The 17923-nt window shown below is 41.0% G+C and overlaps 2 protein-coding genes across 2 annotated transcripts in view; one reads left to right on the forward strand and one right to left on the reverse strand.

Annotated features, from left to right (window-relative positions):
- Positions 1-2555: 2555 nt before the first annotated feature.
- Positions 2556-3993, reverse strand: LOC118410512 (cannabinoid receptor 2-like). Its single transcript, XM_035812267.1, has one exon. It carries the CDS (start codon positions 3991-3993, stop codon positions 2884-2886), a length of 1110 nt encoding a protein of 369 aa, XP_035668160.1. The 3' UTR covers positions 2556-2883.
- Positions 3994-6409: 2416 nt separating this feature from the next.
- LOC118410513 (mitogen-activated protein kinase 14-like) overlaps positions 6410-17923 on the forward strand; it is a 19612-nt gene continuing 8098 nt past the window's right edge. Inside the window, exons 1-5 of the mRNA XM_035812268.1 lie at positions 6410-6837; positions 9176-9305; positions 15657-15715; positions 16816-16927; positions 17085-17275. Coding sequence (XP_035668161.1) covers positions 6707-6837; positions 9176-9305; positions 15657-15715; positions 16816-16927; positions 17085-17275 — 623 coding nt within the window. The 5' untranslated portion in view covers positions 6410-6706. The remainder of the gene's footprint in view (positions 6838-9175; positions 9306-15656; positions 15716-16815; positions 16928-17084; positions 17276-17923) is intronic.

Genomic DNA, 17923 nt, shown 5'->3' on the forward strand with positions numbered 1-17923 from the left:
ATGACGACACACTGACGCCTATATGACCTCAGAAAATGACGTCATTTGTCCGCCATCTTGGATCGACAAGCTTGAATTTTCAAAAATACGATTTTTTCCACATATAACCCCAAAACCCAATAAAACTGGACTAAAAAGGTTCAAGTTATTGTGTTTTGTAAGAAAATAAAAGATTTTGACGGTATTTCAGTAAAAATAACATGTATTTATCATTGAAAATGTCATTGTCCGCCATCTTGGATTTTGACCCATGACGTCATCAAATTAGCATAAATTATGAATATTTAATTAGAAATGTAACTTAAAATTACACAGGATGTTAATGATATAGATAAAAAAAGTTTGGTCTAGCAATAAAACCTTGAAATCCCATAATTCAAACTGAAATTAGTAAATTTGGTAAAATATGCCTGTCAGAAACCCGTTGCCATGGCAACAGGAAAAATAACAAACTAAATTTTTTTTCACAGAATTGTTGCCAACAATATTTTGGGAAAAGTCACCAAGTTTCGTAGTCCTAGCATACGTCGTTCGGCAGTTATTTGACGTCAAAGTTGAAGCAGGCACTTTTACCCCCCCCCCCGTCTGGATAGGGTTAAGACAATATTTGCAATAAGTTTGAATTATTTTGAACAAAGAATGTTAGATTACAACTCTTCTATTTCTAGATTTGATATAAAAATTCATTTGAATCCCTTTTATATTAGAAACCTAATGAAGATGATATGCAATTATCTATTAACAAATAAAATTAAATCCGAAACATGTACATTATTTATAACATTTTGGAGGAGTTTGGTTACTGTGCCAAATTAAGCATGCCCTATCGCACTTACTTCTGTTTTGAAATTTTACTCCTATTCTGTATACATTTTGTTAGTCATCGATGTATGACGTCCAACCATACTGCAAGGACATGTGACTTGCTTTCTTCTCAGTTCACTAACCTACTTACAAAATGTTACATAAAATGGTACAAACGGAAAGTAATGGTGAAATACAGCTATTCTTCAGAAATTATTGAAATATCCTATTTCATATCATGAATATGAAATGATCGACACTACTCGGAAACGTCGAAACACACCAGATATTTCAGAATCAAATCTCGCAGACAAATAATTACAAAGATTTGGGGACATTTGTAAATAATGACTATTACAGCCTAAGTTACCTGCATTGACTAAGGATGTACTTCATGGAAAATGTGTCCTTCGTAGCCATGGCTCCGGGCATCGTTTCAAATTATCTTCTTTTCCAAAAACTCAGGCACTGTACATTGTCAGATCAGATTGGCCTACAGCTCCAGTGGTCTCTGTTTTGCTTCGTTAGGAAACGGTAGTAGTTATTTTCGAAACAGGAAGTAATTAGTAACGCTCCTAGTCCATTACGTCAGGCAACGGACAATTTGACAGATTTCTCAACAAATTTCATAGATATGGCGTTAACCCTCAAACCACCGTAGCTTTTTTGTGACGTAGATTACCGTATGGGGTCAAAACTGACCCCAAAACATTTTGTACAAATACAGTTTTTTGCATGAATCTTTTTGTGAGTAGTATATATGTATAGTTTTATTAATCTATGTGGGACAGTCTGACATGATTGGGTGAGAATACTTCAAGCTCATTATCATAATTTATGCAAAAGATCATGAGGACCACATTTCGCACCAACGCTAGTCAGACCGGGAAGGAGGATTTTGATGCCTGAACCAGCTTCAATGCCATATAGCGCCCGAATGGCTTATGCTAGGGCCACCAAACTTGGTAACTTTTTAGAAAATGTTGATAGCAAACATTTTTAGTGAACAAAGTATGTTCAACATTTTTCATGTTGCCATGGCAACGGAATTCTGATAGACATATTTATTACGAAATTTTCTAATTTTGTATTAAACATTTAGGTTTTGACTTTTTTGGGGCAAATAACAATTGTTTATCACATCTTATAAAATTCAACATAAATTTCAGGACTCAGTATTCATAATTTATGCTAATTTGATGACGTCATCAGTCAAAATCCAAGATGGCGGCCGATATTACCTGGATGACGTCATAATGTCGTCATATGACATGGTAATGATACAAAAGTTGTTACAATAATTTTGGCTTACATGTACATCATTCTCTGAAAATTTCGTGATCCTACGACAAGTAGTTTAGGTGTGGGTTGCAAAGGTTTGTTTAAAAAAATGCTGGGGTCAGTTTTGACCCCACTGGACCATGCATAAACTTTCGAGGATAACTTAATCAACAATGAGTCAATCTCAGTAAAAACGTATAAGAAGTTATAGGACAGATATACAAACAAACTTCTGGAAGGAAACTTGTTGTCGACCAGAAGTGACATAGTGGCAGACATTGATATACGCCTGGGGTCAGTTTTGACCCCATACGGTGGTTTGAGATTACTTTAACAGAGACACAGAGACACAGACGCTACTTTATGTTAATTACAATAAGGCAATACGACTGAGACAATTAAACATTCGGCTGAGTCCAATTTTTGCGTTGGATACCACAGTTAAACTAGATCAACAATAAAATATCGCCATGATCGTCATCAAACACTTCTAACAAGACTTTTTTTGATAATACAGTGATCACTACCAAACTATACTTGAAACTTTTGCTGTACAGAATCTGAACTTACAGTCAGGAACATCTGTTGCGGTCCGATATAGCGGTAATATTTGACCTCATTCAGTATGTATTACTATGCAACAGGAGAAATCTTTAAATATTCGTTTGTCCTCGAATCTGTTTACTACACATCAACATCTGTCACCTGTATAGCGGCAGGATGTACCTGTTGTTACATCTGTATAGCGGCGGGATATACCTGTTGTTGCACCTGTATAGCGACGGGATGTACCTGTTGTTACATCTGTATAGCGGCGGGATGTACCTGTTGTGGCGGGACGAGACGTCTCCAGAGACGGACCGCTCCGTTCCTGAGACTGTTCGACACCACCCTCCTCAGCGCCGGCAATCGGAAGGCGTACACGAGAGGATTCACGATGGGTGCCAACCAAAAGACGACAAGAAAGACGAACCGAAACTGCAGATTGACACCGATACCCATCAGACTGTCCCAGGTGTTGTAGATGGTCACCAATATCGTCACTTGCCACCACAGAAACAGAAGCCAGGTGATCAGGAATACGACTATTATAACGAGCACGCTTCTTGCCTTTTTCGATGCGGAGATGATGTGCTGCTGGTTCATATGTACGCACCCGACTTGCTGATGATTGTTCCCGTACGCAGATATGTTCAGCCGCCGTCTGAGCGTCACGAAGACGCGTGCGTTCGTGGACACCACCACGACAACCCCTGTCGCACACAGAACCGTCATGAACACGATGTAGCTCCCCTCTACAGCGCCGAGGAAGCACCTATCGTTGCTGGTGTTCGTCCCTTTACAGTTCCATCCCATCATCGGGGAGAAGCAGAGCAGAGCGGCGGACACCCAAGCTCCTGCCACCGCCACCAGTACGTGCCCTCTGCCCACGGTGCCGTGGTAGAAAATGGGGTGCTGGACGGAAACATACCGGTCCACGGACAGAAGTACCAGCCCGGTCAGAGACAGGATCACGGGGAAGTGCACCACCGTGACTAAAAAGACCATAAACATTCGGTACGTCACAGCTTCCGTTAGCTCGAGCATGACATTGCCTACAATGTTAGTCACGATATCGGTTACGGCCAGATTTGCGATCAAGTAGTACAGCGGTTTGTTTTGCTGTAACTTAGCAACGCCGAAGACAACAAGGCTGTTGAGCAACATGCCGATGACACTCAATACTATGGTCACGCTTTTCCTTCCAGGAAAACCGAACGGAGCCCACCCTGATATTGCACAAATCGTCCTCACAGTCTCGAATGTCAGGTTCTCGCTGAGGGCATTTTCCGCGAACCATTCCAGGCACGGGCCCGTGGCGTTGGGAGGAGCGAACCCGGTCGTGGCATCACTGATGTTTCTCTCCATGTTCTCTGAAAGATGCATACAGTGAAAGTTAAACGGATTGTGGTACTGTTAGATCGGCAGCTGCAGATGGAAATGTGTTTCTCCTCTGAGTTCGCTAGCACTTTATGATAGTGTATCAGCGTAGGCGTTTCTGTATCACATTTTGATCACAGCAGGTTGTCCATGAAAGCTCGACATGGAATACTGTTCAGGCCAATGGTCATCACTTGCATCTTCTTGGCGGATGGATTAAGTTAATTAGATGAATTTTCTTGGCATTAGCGACTGCTTTGTCGATTATTAACGTGGTTAACACAGATGTGCTTGCCTTTATCTGGAAGCAGGTATTTCACTGCGTCGAACTTTTCAACACAAATCGCTTAAACCTTTTTACTAAATCTTCCAATACCTTCTTACCTGATTTGTTTTTCCTCTTCTTTCTTCTCTATCTCGTCTGATTTCGCCCTCTGTGGGGGCTCGATGCGCATCTATGAATCAGTCTCAGCGATTAATGGCGCAAATACATGTGACACGAAAGAAGATTAGACGGGCAAAATGCGCTGTTTTGATACCACTCTACTTCCCCGGTTGCCAGGTGTGATTATAGAAACATTTTGCTGTTAGTCCATGATGTAATCGTCTCTGTGGGGAATCAACTTTATAAAGATTAGACCGGCTTTTTTCCAGATGTGCCCTTTTTCATCTTGCCGAAACTACACCGAAAGCAAAACATGTTATTACCATCTCCAGCTAGATTAAACATAAACCTTTCTTTGTGTATGACGCATTTCCAGGATCCTGTATCCTACGCAGGTGCAAGACAGAGTCACTTTGTCTTATGATTGACGTGTATGACCTCCTTTTTCACTTTGCGGCTTTATAAGCTCGTATGCTAAGACCAAATGGTGGCGTGCGCAGTACGTAGTTCCCGTGTGCCTGGAACTTATGATCGTGTTATACGCGTAGGCGTTTCTGTATCTAATGTTGAATTTTGAACCCGTTTTGCCACTTCCATGGAAGCAAGGCATCCTTTTTCCTCCACAATCCTCCCGAAAGGAGGAAGGTTCACGCTGAAGGCTTCATTCCTATAACTACATCGTTATGGAATAAGCTTCCGAGGACTTGCTTCCCCATGGGGTACAATCTGAAACTGTTTAAGTCAAGGTTTAACAGATATCAGGTATTTTTTTCTTGTCGCAAAGGAATTTATTTTCCTAAAATACCTATTGTTACTCTTTGTCAGGCGCATTGTTTCCAGACTTTGGCTCGTATTGCTTATTAGTTTCATAAAATACATAAGTTTATGTGATTTTCGAATACATTATGTATTTTTACTTCGATGACGTCGTATTTTTCCGCTAAAAACAAAAGTGGTAGCTGATATCAACTGTTTAATGCTTGTTGCATACCTTAGTATTTTTCGAGATTATTCTTTTCCCATTGTTTCAACCAGTAAAAACACATAAATGACGTCATAATGGCCACCTGCAGTAAGCCTATAAGGGGCAATTGTCGCCGTTTCAATTGTGTTTCTTTTTTTTATTGTTTTGTAATGTTTTAACCCTTCCAGACTGGGCGGGGGGAAGCTAAAAGTGGCTGCGCCAACTTTGACGTCGTTTAGCTCCCAAACAGCTTGTGCTAGAATAACCAAACTTAGTGACTTTTCCTAGGATATTGTTGGCAACAATAGCAAAAAAAGTAAGTTTATAAATAGTACCTTCAATGTGTGTTACCTGGTCCCTAGAGAGCTATTTTTTTACCCGATGAATGTTGGACTAAACGAGGGGCGTCTTCCGGGATAAATATGCATAACAAAGTTATTGTTTTGAACCACATACTCGGGTCAATCCTGATTACCCAAAGGCATGTTTCATAAAATCACCTAGAATAGGATCTACCTATTTAAAGGCGTACATGGTATAGATATGTTCTAAAAGGCCGTGTTTTATGAGCTCAAATGTTGAAATGATATTGAATAAGCCAACAATATGACTGCTGTAATCCCGCATGTGTGAGAGAATCGACCAATAGCATTAAACAATTTTGCTCATTTAAATAATAGTGGCCTGGCTGCTAACTGTGGTTGCTCTGTGGATTTCAAGACAACTTACGGGGAGACGCAGCCATCAGAATTTTCCCCAGTAATACATGCAATCCAATGGGAGAGTTGAGGAAACAAATATGCAATTATCTCAAGAATAAAAAAGTTCAAGCCATACAAACTTACCTTCAAATGATAGCCTACTATGGCCAGTCTCAGCAAATTCATAGGCAAGAATTTCTGCACGGCTAGTCTTTTGATACACCCCCCTAATTAGAGCCCTTGGATTGGCCCATTTGGCTGAAAACAGCATTCTGGCGACGATACCACTAATTCAGGGGGGCGCGGAAACCCCCTCGATGGAGAAAGGTCATTTTTTACAAGTGTAGGGTCTATCCTACCGCAGCCACTCCCAAAATGCCCAGATTTAACATAAAATCCCACCAAGAAACTTTAAGGCTTTTCAATGGTTTAAAGCCTTGTTTTTTTAACCGGGGGCTCTAGGCGAAGGCGCTAACTGTTGCGTCACCCCTTACCTCCCCAGTCCCGTAGTCGGTGGCCGTAGGGGCAGTCAGACTGTTCACAAAAGGGCGGTCCACTTCTGGCGGTCGTCGGCCACTCTAGTCAGATGAGACATAGCGAGAACCAAAGAGCATTTGGGAGTCAAACCCTTTAAAAAATCCGCTTTGAAACATGACAGAACAGCTGACAGAAAAGATCAAACCGCACTTCTACCGTGAGGAGCTGAACCAGACGATATGGGAGATCCCAGAGCGCTATCAGAATCTGACACCGATCGGCTCAGGGGCGTATGGACAGGTTTGGTGAGTGTGTGTGTTCCCGCCCTATAGGACATATTTTTGTATTAGATTTTTGGAATAGATTTCAGGTCTTCTGTGTTTGATTTCCCTCATGATTTCTTGCTTCCTAGATTCATCAGATGTTATACTATTGCTGCTATAAAAACAAAGTGATATAAATGCCCTCTGATATGATCTTTTCATGTTCTTCATACAGAATCATAGGAATCGATAGACTGTGGAACAGAACTTTATATCAGGAGCTGTATCTCTGAATATTCAGCATTTTAATGTACAGGATTCGAAAGTTTTTGCATGGAGTTTGATAGAGCTAGGCCACATTTGGTTGTAAGGATGACATCTTCTGTAAACACTTATTTCATAGCATAATAGCCTCCATTGAAGACTTCTCGAGCGTTATTTGTGTTTGTGTGTGTGTGTGTGGGGGGGGGGGGGGGTATTCACGATTTTCAACACTGGGTTTAGGTTCTCTGTGCCAAGAAAAGAAATTTTATTGCAAATGGTGCTCATTTCCAAGAGTAACTGCTGCTTCAAAAGACGTCTGTGAAAGAGGCTAAAATTTGGTGTGAATGTGCCATTGAAAATTTTAAAGCTTGATATAATCATGGTGGTTTTGTTTTCATGATTTTTGCTTTGAAATCATGACATTATGAATATATGGTTTGTATCTCCACCAAGGGCACGAAATATCACATGTATTATGCATATGCAAGTTTGTGCATGTAAAGTTGGTGTGGTACAAGTAAGTTTAGACCAAACTTGCACCAGTGCAAGTTGCTTTTATCCACTATTACCAGACATTAGGAAACTCTTACACACTCCATGAATATTGCCTGTCTTTTAAAGGTGAAAAGAAATTACCCTCAACAAAAAAGCCTAAATTTTTTCATGGAGGTTAGACATTCAGGTAAACAATGTTTAAATACAAGCCCATCCAGGTAAGCAATATTAAAAGACAATTCCATCGCTGCAATGCTTCCTATGGTGTTTCTAATGATTCCTTTGATGTTGTCTTACCGTGATTTGCATATGAGTTACATTTGCATACAAGTTAGTGACTGGTTTTTCCAGTTATACGTTCTTGTATTGAGTTGTTCTACCACTCCATTCTAGCGATGCTTAAGAATAATAGTGATGGGTGTCACTCGAAGCGTCCAGAGGAAATCTATGGATCTTAACTAGTTGTAGACATTGAATTGTCTTTCAAGCTATACTACGGACGATTTGGACAATACAAAAGTAGATTTTCCTGCCATGTCTTTACATAGTAAGCTATATCTACCCTTTATCATTGAATACCAAGGCTCAGTGACAGAAGTTGCAACATCAGTGCGTCATTCAAACATGTTTACAAACTGCGATCTTCCTACATAGACCTCCATGCTTCCTAGGGCAACATGCCAACATCTGGCTTATCTGACTTGTGTGTCTGACTGCACAGTGTGCAGTTTCATGACAGTTTCACCATAAGTTTTGTAAAACGTAATCTTTGCAAGATTTCTTGCAGTTTTGAAGGTAATGTAACCTCAGTTTTGAAGGTAATGTAACCTCAGCTAATTGATACCCTACAAAATAGACTAAGTGCATGATTATATCCTATTATGAAGTGAAAAAATTGAGTGTTTTCAAAGAAGAAGATCTTCCCCTGTAGCAAGCCTGGGGTGTGATGAACTCATTACCCCACCCCGTAAGTGCCTATTGGTGGGCTGGATTGGGCTGGAAGTTGTTGTTTACAGTCAGGAGGGTCTAACTCTGTTGGTCACTCAGATAAATTACGTAGTATACCTTTAATTAAGCCTAAATTCACCTCTTTATGAAACGTTTTGTACAATTCAAAACCAACAATAAAACGCGCTACAGAAAAACAAATGTCCAAACATGTGGTCTTCATGTATCCCCATTTACTCACATACTGAGTAAATGGGGATACATGATGTTCAGAAGAGGAGATAAAGGGTTAACTGCCCACTGTTTTTGGTTGTGCGAGTAAGTTTCTTTTGGTGCAAGTAACTTTTGACTCAACTTGCCTGAAAAGTGTATTTCGAGCCCCGCCACTATATACATGCTGTTTCAACATCTTCCTTCAGTGCCCACGATCATCATGCTGATCATTAAGGCACGGTTATTATTTAACGTCGTGAGGAAAGTCGTCTTAAAAGCCTTTTCCAAGGGCACAAGCATGGTATGACAGGATGAGGACACATTACCTCAGGGCGTTGTCTTTACACCTCGCGACCCAACTGTCAACAACTAAGGAAGCTCCATTGCCATTCTACAACAAAATTCTAAATTCAAAAATAGCGAGATTGATTTGAAATCTGTATGTCGTTTCTGTTCACAGCTCAGCGTTTGATCAGCAGTCACAGCACAATGTGGCGATAAAGAAGCTTGCCAGACCATTCCAGTCGGAGATCCATGCCAAACGCAGCTACCGCGAGCTCAGGCTGCTCAAGCACATGGAACACGAAAATGTGAGTAGGTGGTAAGCCCCCCTTTCCACTTGACGGCGCTCTCAAGGCGCTCTCGCTGCGATGGAAAATTGGCCAGAGCGCCGTGAGAGCGCCGCGACGCCAGAAGAGCTGCTCTAGCGAAATCTCTCCGGTGACCCCATCGCGCTCTCAATGGACCCTTCCAGCCGAACGCCACATCGAACAAATAGAATCCCCTATTCTCTTTCGAATACTCGGTCAAAAACAGCCCTAGTGGGACAGGAATGGCCAAAGAAAAATGCTATGCCTTTTTTTGTTGAAGACTACACCGGCCGAGTATAGTTGTTTTTGGAAGGGTAGGCGTTACATAGCATTACTTTGTTCCTGGGACAGGATGCACATGTAAAAGCAGTGTACGTAGAAGAGACAGGACTCTGCACTAGCGGACTTTGTATTAGGGATTTACATTTGGCATGTAGTTCAAGCTCCCTCTCCGTGAGTGACCGAGCTGCTTTCTTCTTCTAATTTGGTTTTTCTCCTGAGCATGTATGCAAATACCATGCTTGCAACAAACGCGGTAAAAAAACTGTCACAGATATACATACCCAGCTTTGCACCTGCATCGACCGTATGTCAGAAACCGGGCACTTTTGTCCACCAACAAGATAATATTATGGAGCGCCTCCCGCTTCCACTTTGACTGAAATTATATCGCCCTTACACTGTGCGAAAGGGTGTGATTTCCGGACAAAGTCGGAGTTGACATATTTTTGGACATTCTAAATATTCGGACTGTGTCCGGGCACGATGTTCAATATTTCCCATATCTGGAAATATCATGAGTCAGGAATTGTCTTGTTATGTATCCGGACAAATAAGACTTTCCTGCTTTTCAAGATACGCGCCATTGACGTTTCTTGCCTCCGAATACGTGATATGTTCTACATTCTTTACATATCCAAGGTCCATATATTTCGATAAGGAATACCCGGACAACTTAGAGTTTGCACGAAGCATGATGTGCATTATTTCTGGGCCATTGTCAGATGACATTTTCAATTCATTATGTCTCAGAATATCATGAGTCATGAAATGTTTCAGCACATGCCCGGACGGATAGAATTTCCCGTTCTTCCGAATACGTGTCAGGGACGTTTCATGTTTTCGAATTCATACTATTTTCTTTTCCGTTTCCATTTACGAGACATATCCGCGACAGATATTCCATGGATTAGTTTTAGGACAGATTCGAAGTTAGCATATTCTGACCGTTACCGATAAAGGTATTCTATACGTGAATTGTGAATCGGTGGTTGTTTTATTGCGCATCTGAACAAATAAGACTGCATTTTTTTGCCGAAATTTTCGCTCCTTCCGAATTCATATTCCGTTCCATTTACGACAGATGTCCAAAACAGAAACATTCCAGAGATCAGTTTTCGGACAACTTAATGGTTAACAAATTACTTTTCTTGTCATACATGAATCTGAGATTGTTTTGTTGGGTATCCTTAAAAAGGTTTCCTATCTTGTCATTACACGTCACACGTCATTAACGTTTTTGCTTCTGTATATTATTCTACAACGAGTATGCCCGATGTCAATGTATGTTTACTCTTTAATTTTCTGGTAATTGAAGCTTAAGCTTCCATATACATGTGCAAATATATTGACATCGACATTTACAATCAAATGACACAGAAAGCAATCTTTACGATGGTAACAATTATGAGTCAAGTATTATTGTTTCTTTGCATATCCGGACAATATCTTGAACAAAGTTCAGTCAAAACACTCCACCCCAGCGGTGCAGTTTGGGATAGGTCCATATCCGGACAATATCATGAATAAAGTTCAGTCAAAACACTCCACCCCAGCGGTGCAGTTTGGGATAGGTCCATATCCGGACAATATCTTGAACAAAGTTCAGTCAAAACACTCCACCCCAGCGGTGCAGTTTGGGATAGGTCCATATCCGGACAATGTCTTGAACAAAGTTCAGTCAAAACACTCCACCCCAGCGGTGCAGTTTGGGATAGGTCCATATCCGGACAATATCATGACAAAAAGTCACTCATGATATTGAATACCAGCGTTGCTGTGTGGGAATGGTCCATATCCGGACAATATTCACGAGGCAACTTTACTCGTAAAGCGGTTATGCAAGCTGTGCAAAGTGCCGAGCAGACCAGTACATACGTTGGCATGTCAACGGTGCGCCTACTGGGGCAGTCGTTGCAGATAACAGCCTACACCGCGCCACAGCGTTTGCTGCTGTGTACAACTTTGAAACTGGTAAGTACATGATGCATTTATTCACAAAAATAATGCACAATGCCATGTGCCGTGAAACAGGCATGATGGATGACACTAACTTGCTTGGAACCATCTGGAGGAGTCCTTAGGTAACAAGACTATATTAGGAAGTCACATGACTTGACTAGACCAATAGTAGACCAGCTGGTGACAGCAGTTAGGTTTGAAACTAGATTTGAATCTCAGTTGCCGCTGCCGCTAGCCGCTACCGGACCAAGAAGTGAGTAGTGTAGCTCTCTAGTACATAGATTGTATATACATAGCAGTTAACGGTTCTTAGTTCCGTATATGTCTGTCAGCAATGTCTGTTATCCCTTCCTAGTGTTTTGTGTATTTAATAATTAGTAGTGTGATCTCTTTGTAAAGATTGTTGTATGATAGATCACTTCTCTTTCAGCTGGAACCCCCGCGTTTCATCCCCGGCTTGTTTATAAATTGCCCGTTCCATAGTTAGTTAAATTCTCATATTATTTTGTGCTGTATGTGCCGTAACGGCTGCTTCTAAACTTTCCTGTCCTGTTGTTTTGGCTGGCTAAATCTTTAATAGAACCAAGGAGAAACTGTAATCTCCTCATTAGGACCAATGTGATTGTGTGCATATAAAATTCCATTCGTTCTCTGGGGGTCCTTATCTGTGCCATCTGTGTGGCCCGCGCCCTTTGATGATAGCCGACTCCAGATTCCTGCCTTTGTCCCCGTCTTGTCCTGCTGTGATTTTTATGGCCGTGTTGTTTGAATAATTTTACATGTACCGTTCTTGGGTTCGGGGCAGTTACTAGCCGTTTTTTTTCCATTCCAGCCGCTGAGCCTCGATCTGTTTCCCAATCGCCTGTCCTGCCATGCCGACGACCCAGGCCTACCTCCTGGTAACACTTACGACAGTCTGTGCCCGTAACCGTTGTATCCTGCCAGAACTGTTTCTACTCTGAAGACGGACGGTGCCTGGACTATGCAATGGAGCGGACTGTCCTCGAGACGTGCCGTCGATATTGCGGGGTCTTGCCAGAGCATCTTCCGTCGCCAATGATCGTCCACTACCACAAACACGCAGAAGAGGGCGCCCCGGACGATGATTCCACAGTCAACACGATACGGACTTATAGAGGACTTGAAAATGGACTGTCGTACTGATTTCGTAATGACATTTTTATCCTACGAATATTGATTGTATGGTTTATAACGTTAGACTTGTGTCGGATACTGTACATTTGATATTGTACATTTAAACTGATCAGTTTTATTATGATGTTATTGACTTGGGCTGATATTATTGGATCTGACAGTGAACTGTTTAACTTTGGCTTCACTCGAGCTTCACTTTTTGTGAAGACCAATGAGGTTGTAGTGAGCTAAAACTTCCTTGGTAAGACTAAGAGACAAATGCATATTGATTTGCCCCTTGACGTTAACATGATCTGTTCCTCCACATAATGTATTTGTTGTGATACTTGTGTCATCTGATTTCTACAGGAAAGTCTTTGAAAAGCTTTCACAAAATGTAGCCTTACCGAGTTAGCATTTTCGGGGTTAAAACGGACAGGAAACGTTACATATTAGGTATTTAGCATGATCGTAAAGTTACTGGATATTCTGAAATAATGTGTTGTATTGTTCCTATGATGTTTCAGTATATCTTAAGTTTATGCAACCTTTCCGGGGCGTAATAGCCCCGAACGCGCTCAGAAAATATGAAATATTCGGAACGTGTTTTGTCTCCAAAGAGTCCTAGAACGTTCCATTACTTGAAATCCGGATATGCGACATGATTATATGGTCCCATTCTTGACTCCTGAAATTATCCGGATTAATACGAAATATTCGGAACGTGATTTGTATCCAAAGAGTCCGAACACGTTCCATTACTGGAAATCCGGATATGAGACGTATTTGGTCCCGTTCCGGACTTCTGAAATTATCCGGATATATACGAAATATTCGGGACGTGGTTTGTCTCCAAAGAGTCCGAAAACGTTCCATTACTGGAAATCCGGATATGAGGCAGGAATTAAATGGTCCCGTTCCGGACTCCTGAAATTTTCCGAAAACGCAGGGGAGTCATGTCAGATTTCGTCCGGATATTGTCCGGATATATCCAGAAACGGTCCCGATCCGGATGTATACAAACATAGAAACGTCCGGAAATGACACCCTTTCGCACAGTGTTACCGCAACTACATACGCCCCCTCCTAAAACGACTGTACTCAGCCGATGTAGCCTTCCACAAAGAATACAAAGCATTTTTTCTTTCGGTCGTTCTGAGAGGATTTCAGGGCCCAAAAAGCTAAACCTAGAAGTCAGTCGGTATCCTCAGCTTAATAGCGGCGACGGTCAGTTCTGTTCTACTCGCGCCGTTTTTGACCGAGGTTTTGAAATAGAACCCGAGATCGAACAGGGGGCGGGGCTTGTGGTGTTCGGATGGAAGGGTCCATTTGACAAAAACTCAAATATCAGCATTTTTATGAGCTACCAAATGTTCGAAAGATTACTCAACGAATTTCAAAGATTAAGAACGAATCTTTTGACGTTGTGTGTATTTTGTTATCTGCGAAATCATCCTTTTACGTCTTACATGATATTCAGAGTATTAAATCAATTCTGTAAACATATACAATTTGGTCACTGTACCACGATGGTAAAATTTGGCCCCAAAATTTCCAGACTTCTATGTGGGGATTTAGAACACGAATCATCTTCCATCGAACAGAACGCTGGCGTGATCGAACAGAACGGGCGCTCTATTTGGGGTCATCCGAGGTCACCCGCAGGTTGTTACAGTAAACACGCAGAAAACGCCCTCATTTTCCCGGGTGCCGTGCGTCAGAAGAAAAACAAACATTTTCACAAATATAAACCGTTATTTGGCAAGCTTGGTTTTGCTGCCGCTTAGTTTGGAACATGTGACATGTAACAAAGCTGCTGGCGTCATCATTGGTGACCTTGAATGTTACAACACTTGTTTACGGTGGTATCAATTACTCCATGTCCCTATCAGTGCGACTCGACATAGAACCAAACATGGTATTTAAATCGCTTGCAAAACGCGTGCAAATCAACTCTTTCAGGACTTATATTGTCGACAACTAATATCTCCAGCTTTGTGTCTTAGGGATTTTTGGAACATGGAGGCAATTTTGAATTACGAGTCTTTGAGTGTGAAAACTTGAAAAAAATGACGATTTTTCGACCTTATATTGGCTATAAAAATAGTTTTAAGTAGGAGTTGAAAAATCCCTAAGACAGAAAGTTTGATCTTAATATCATTACCTATATGAAATAAAAGATTTGTATTTTCAGTCAAATTTGGGACCAATCTAAATATGGTATTTGCTTTTTTGGCACACCGAACACCCTTTCTAAATCAACCAACTATGCACATTTCAGAAGACATTGAGACAAAACTGTGTAGCACACGTACACGGTAAGACTTGACGTGTACACACTGCCAGTTTTCATTTAATATCGACGAGGCACGTGCGAGAGGTTGTTTTTCAAACTATCACGATATTTTAGAAGATGTTTCAGTCACCGTCAGCCCTCCGCGGGGACCGCGCGGGAGCCCCGGTAACCCGATACTCTGCGTTCGAATGGAAACTTTTCGGCCAAATTTGACCATCGTGTACAGTCACTCAGACTGAGTCTCAGTTTCGTTTATTCGGAAAAGAATCAGCATCGCAGTTTGTAAGAACAAACTGAATATCACTGATTTGTACAAATTTTCAACATAGTTTGTATACACGTTTGTCTTGCTGATGTTTTCTTACAACTGTCTTATAGCTTGTTCACAATGACTTCCTTTATCATGCCACTTTATAAGTGTAAATCATACAACACTGAAACACTTTGGTTTATTGAAAGTAGAACTTCAATAATCTAAATGTACAGGTGAAGAGCAAGAAAGCATAATGTCATCACATCGAAATTTGAAAAAAAAATGAATAGAATAAAGTTTTTCGGAAGATAGATTTGGTAAGGCAATAAATGTTAACTTGCCTGACCACAGTATTGGACACTTAACCTTAATGCACCTGCCCATCTAAATCTTGAATTCATTGTGCACTCTTCCGTTTGTTTTTCAGGTGATTGGACTGTTGAATGTTATGACCCCTACTCTGACATTCGAAGATTTCCAGGATGTGTAAGTACTACATTATTCCACAATGTACCACAAAGAAAGATCGTGTAGCGCAGCAGCAGAGTGTTTGGCTCGAGACGAAGAAGTTACGAGTAATTGATATTGTGCCCTTGGGAAGGCACTTTACACGACTTTCCTCACTTTACTCGGTCGAAATTGAGTACCTAGCTTTGGCTAGGGCCGTCCCTTGGATAGGACGTTAAATGGAGGTCCCGTGTTTGGGCACGTGAAAGAACCCACCACGTGTGCGATGGTGCGGTGTGAGCGGATCAAACCATTCCGGCCAAAGTGGGATGGGGGATTTCCCGAGCAGTCTCGTAACCCCTGCTTTATAGAGTCAGTGAAGTCAAGCTTGCCTAAGATTGATGTTTCTGACTTAGGGAGAAGAAATGCTGCTACAGTTATCACTATGGGCCGCTCTGCATCTTCATGATGGTAACATCAGGCCCTACGAACCCGATTTAGAAAAAAAAGACTGTCATATTAAAGACAGTCACATTCAAGAAAGGTGTTATTGAAACACGTTAAGTGCGCATACCTCCTGATGCTGCATCAGTAGATCTTTACGACTTAGGAATTTAGATTAGATTTATTAGTTTTTAGATGTCACAGTCTTAAGGTAGCCACCTGATTTAGGATCTATTACATTAGAATTGATGAACAGATACTGATCTCCAATATTGTTACTAAGATACTAATCTCAAGTACAGTGTAATTTTTTGTTCAACATGTTTTTTTTTCTTATTCATTTTGTCCCGGATTTGCCATGGTCCATATTCCTGAATGTTAATTACTTGCTTACAGTAACTTTTCCGTAATGATATCAGTTTTGCATAATTCGTCCATATCTTTTGATAATGTAGTCAATAAGGATTCAGAGTGGTAAGTTGTCTTTGATTGGTCCATTGTCACCGAATAGTAGTTTGCGACTCTCCTGTATGAATGAATTGTCTCTGAAAGGTCTATATTCCAAACATATATTAGGAACTTGTCCCTGATTGGTCCATATTCCTGACATGTTAAGGAACTTGTCCCTGATTTTTCCATACCCCTGACATGTTAGGAACTTGTCCATGATTGGTCCAAATCCCTGACATGTTTAGGTACCTAGTGACACCCCTGATGGGTGCAGACCTGAACAACATCGTGAAGTGTCAGAAGCTGACAGACGACCATGTACAGTTCATTGTCTACCAACTGCTCAGAGGACTCAAGGTACATCTTAGGCACTTTCTAAGACAACATAAAAACATACTTCACAACTCTTTCTCCAATCTCCAAACAGATGTTAATATGATGGAAAATTTGTATTTTCAAACTTTGGATGAATTAGTCTGATGGTATTTTCTGTGCTCTTTTTTGTCTTCTACAGTACATTCACTCGGCTGGGATCATTCACAAAGTAAGTATTCCATTTGATGTTAGTTTGATGAAAACTAATGAAATTTTATCTGAATTCATCATAGAGAATATTCCGAGTACAGTAGACTTTATAGATAATTATCATATAGCCAGGCGCCGCGGACCAATCAGAAGGCCCCGTTCAATGTTGCTTATGACGCAGTAACATATAGATTCCGGCCAGGCTGGTGTGTTCTCTCTTTCTGATTGGTCAGAATGAATCGACACCGGCACCGTTGTCGATTTGCATCGACACCGGCTTCGCTCACTCGGTGGTTTTATTCGGTGGTTATAGCAAAGGACCAGGCGTTATGACACCATATACACCTCGGGGCGGGTCATTAACCCTTAATTATACCAAATGTTTACTAGAATCATAAGGAACCGTCTACTCACTGTCAGAAACCTACTTAAAACATGTTCATTCTATGTCTTGAAACAAGTACAAAAAAAAACATGTATTGTTAACGTTCACATGTAGTAATCACTTTGTATAGCCTTATAGCGTTTACAACTAACAATTATTCTATAGCCGTACATAGAAAGCATTGGAATATTACATATACCCTAGATAGAATATCGCAGATAGTACGAAAGTTATCCATATATTTTGTTGCCTGCAAAACCTAGGTCAGACAACAAACCTCATGTATCGACAAATGTAATGTTGTTATTGTACATTGTACAGTTACCAGGGCTAGCTCTTGATAATAGCCTTCAGCGAGTTGGGGCTAAGCCCTGGCTGTATTTCTCACTATACAGCCGAATAAATCAATTCAAATCAAATTAAGGTTTCATCAATCACATCGA

This window comes from Branchiostoma floridae, chromosome 2 (assembly GCF_000003815.2).
Source record: "Branchiostoma floridae strain S238N-H82 chromosome 2, Bfl_VNyyK, whole genome shotgun sequence".
NCBI lineage: Eukaryota > Metazoa > Chordata > Leptocardii > Amphioxiformes > Branchiostomatidae > Branchiostoma > Branchiostoma floridae.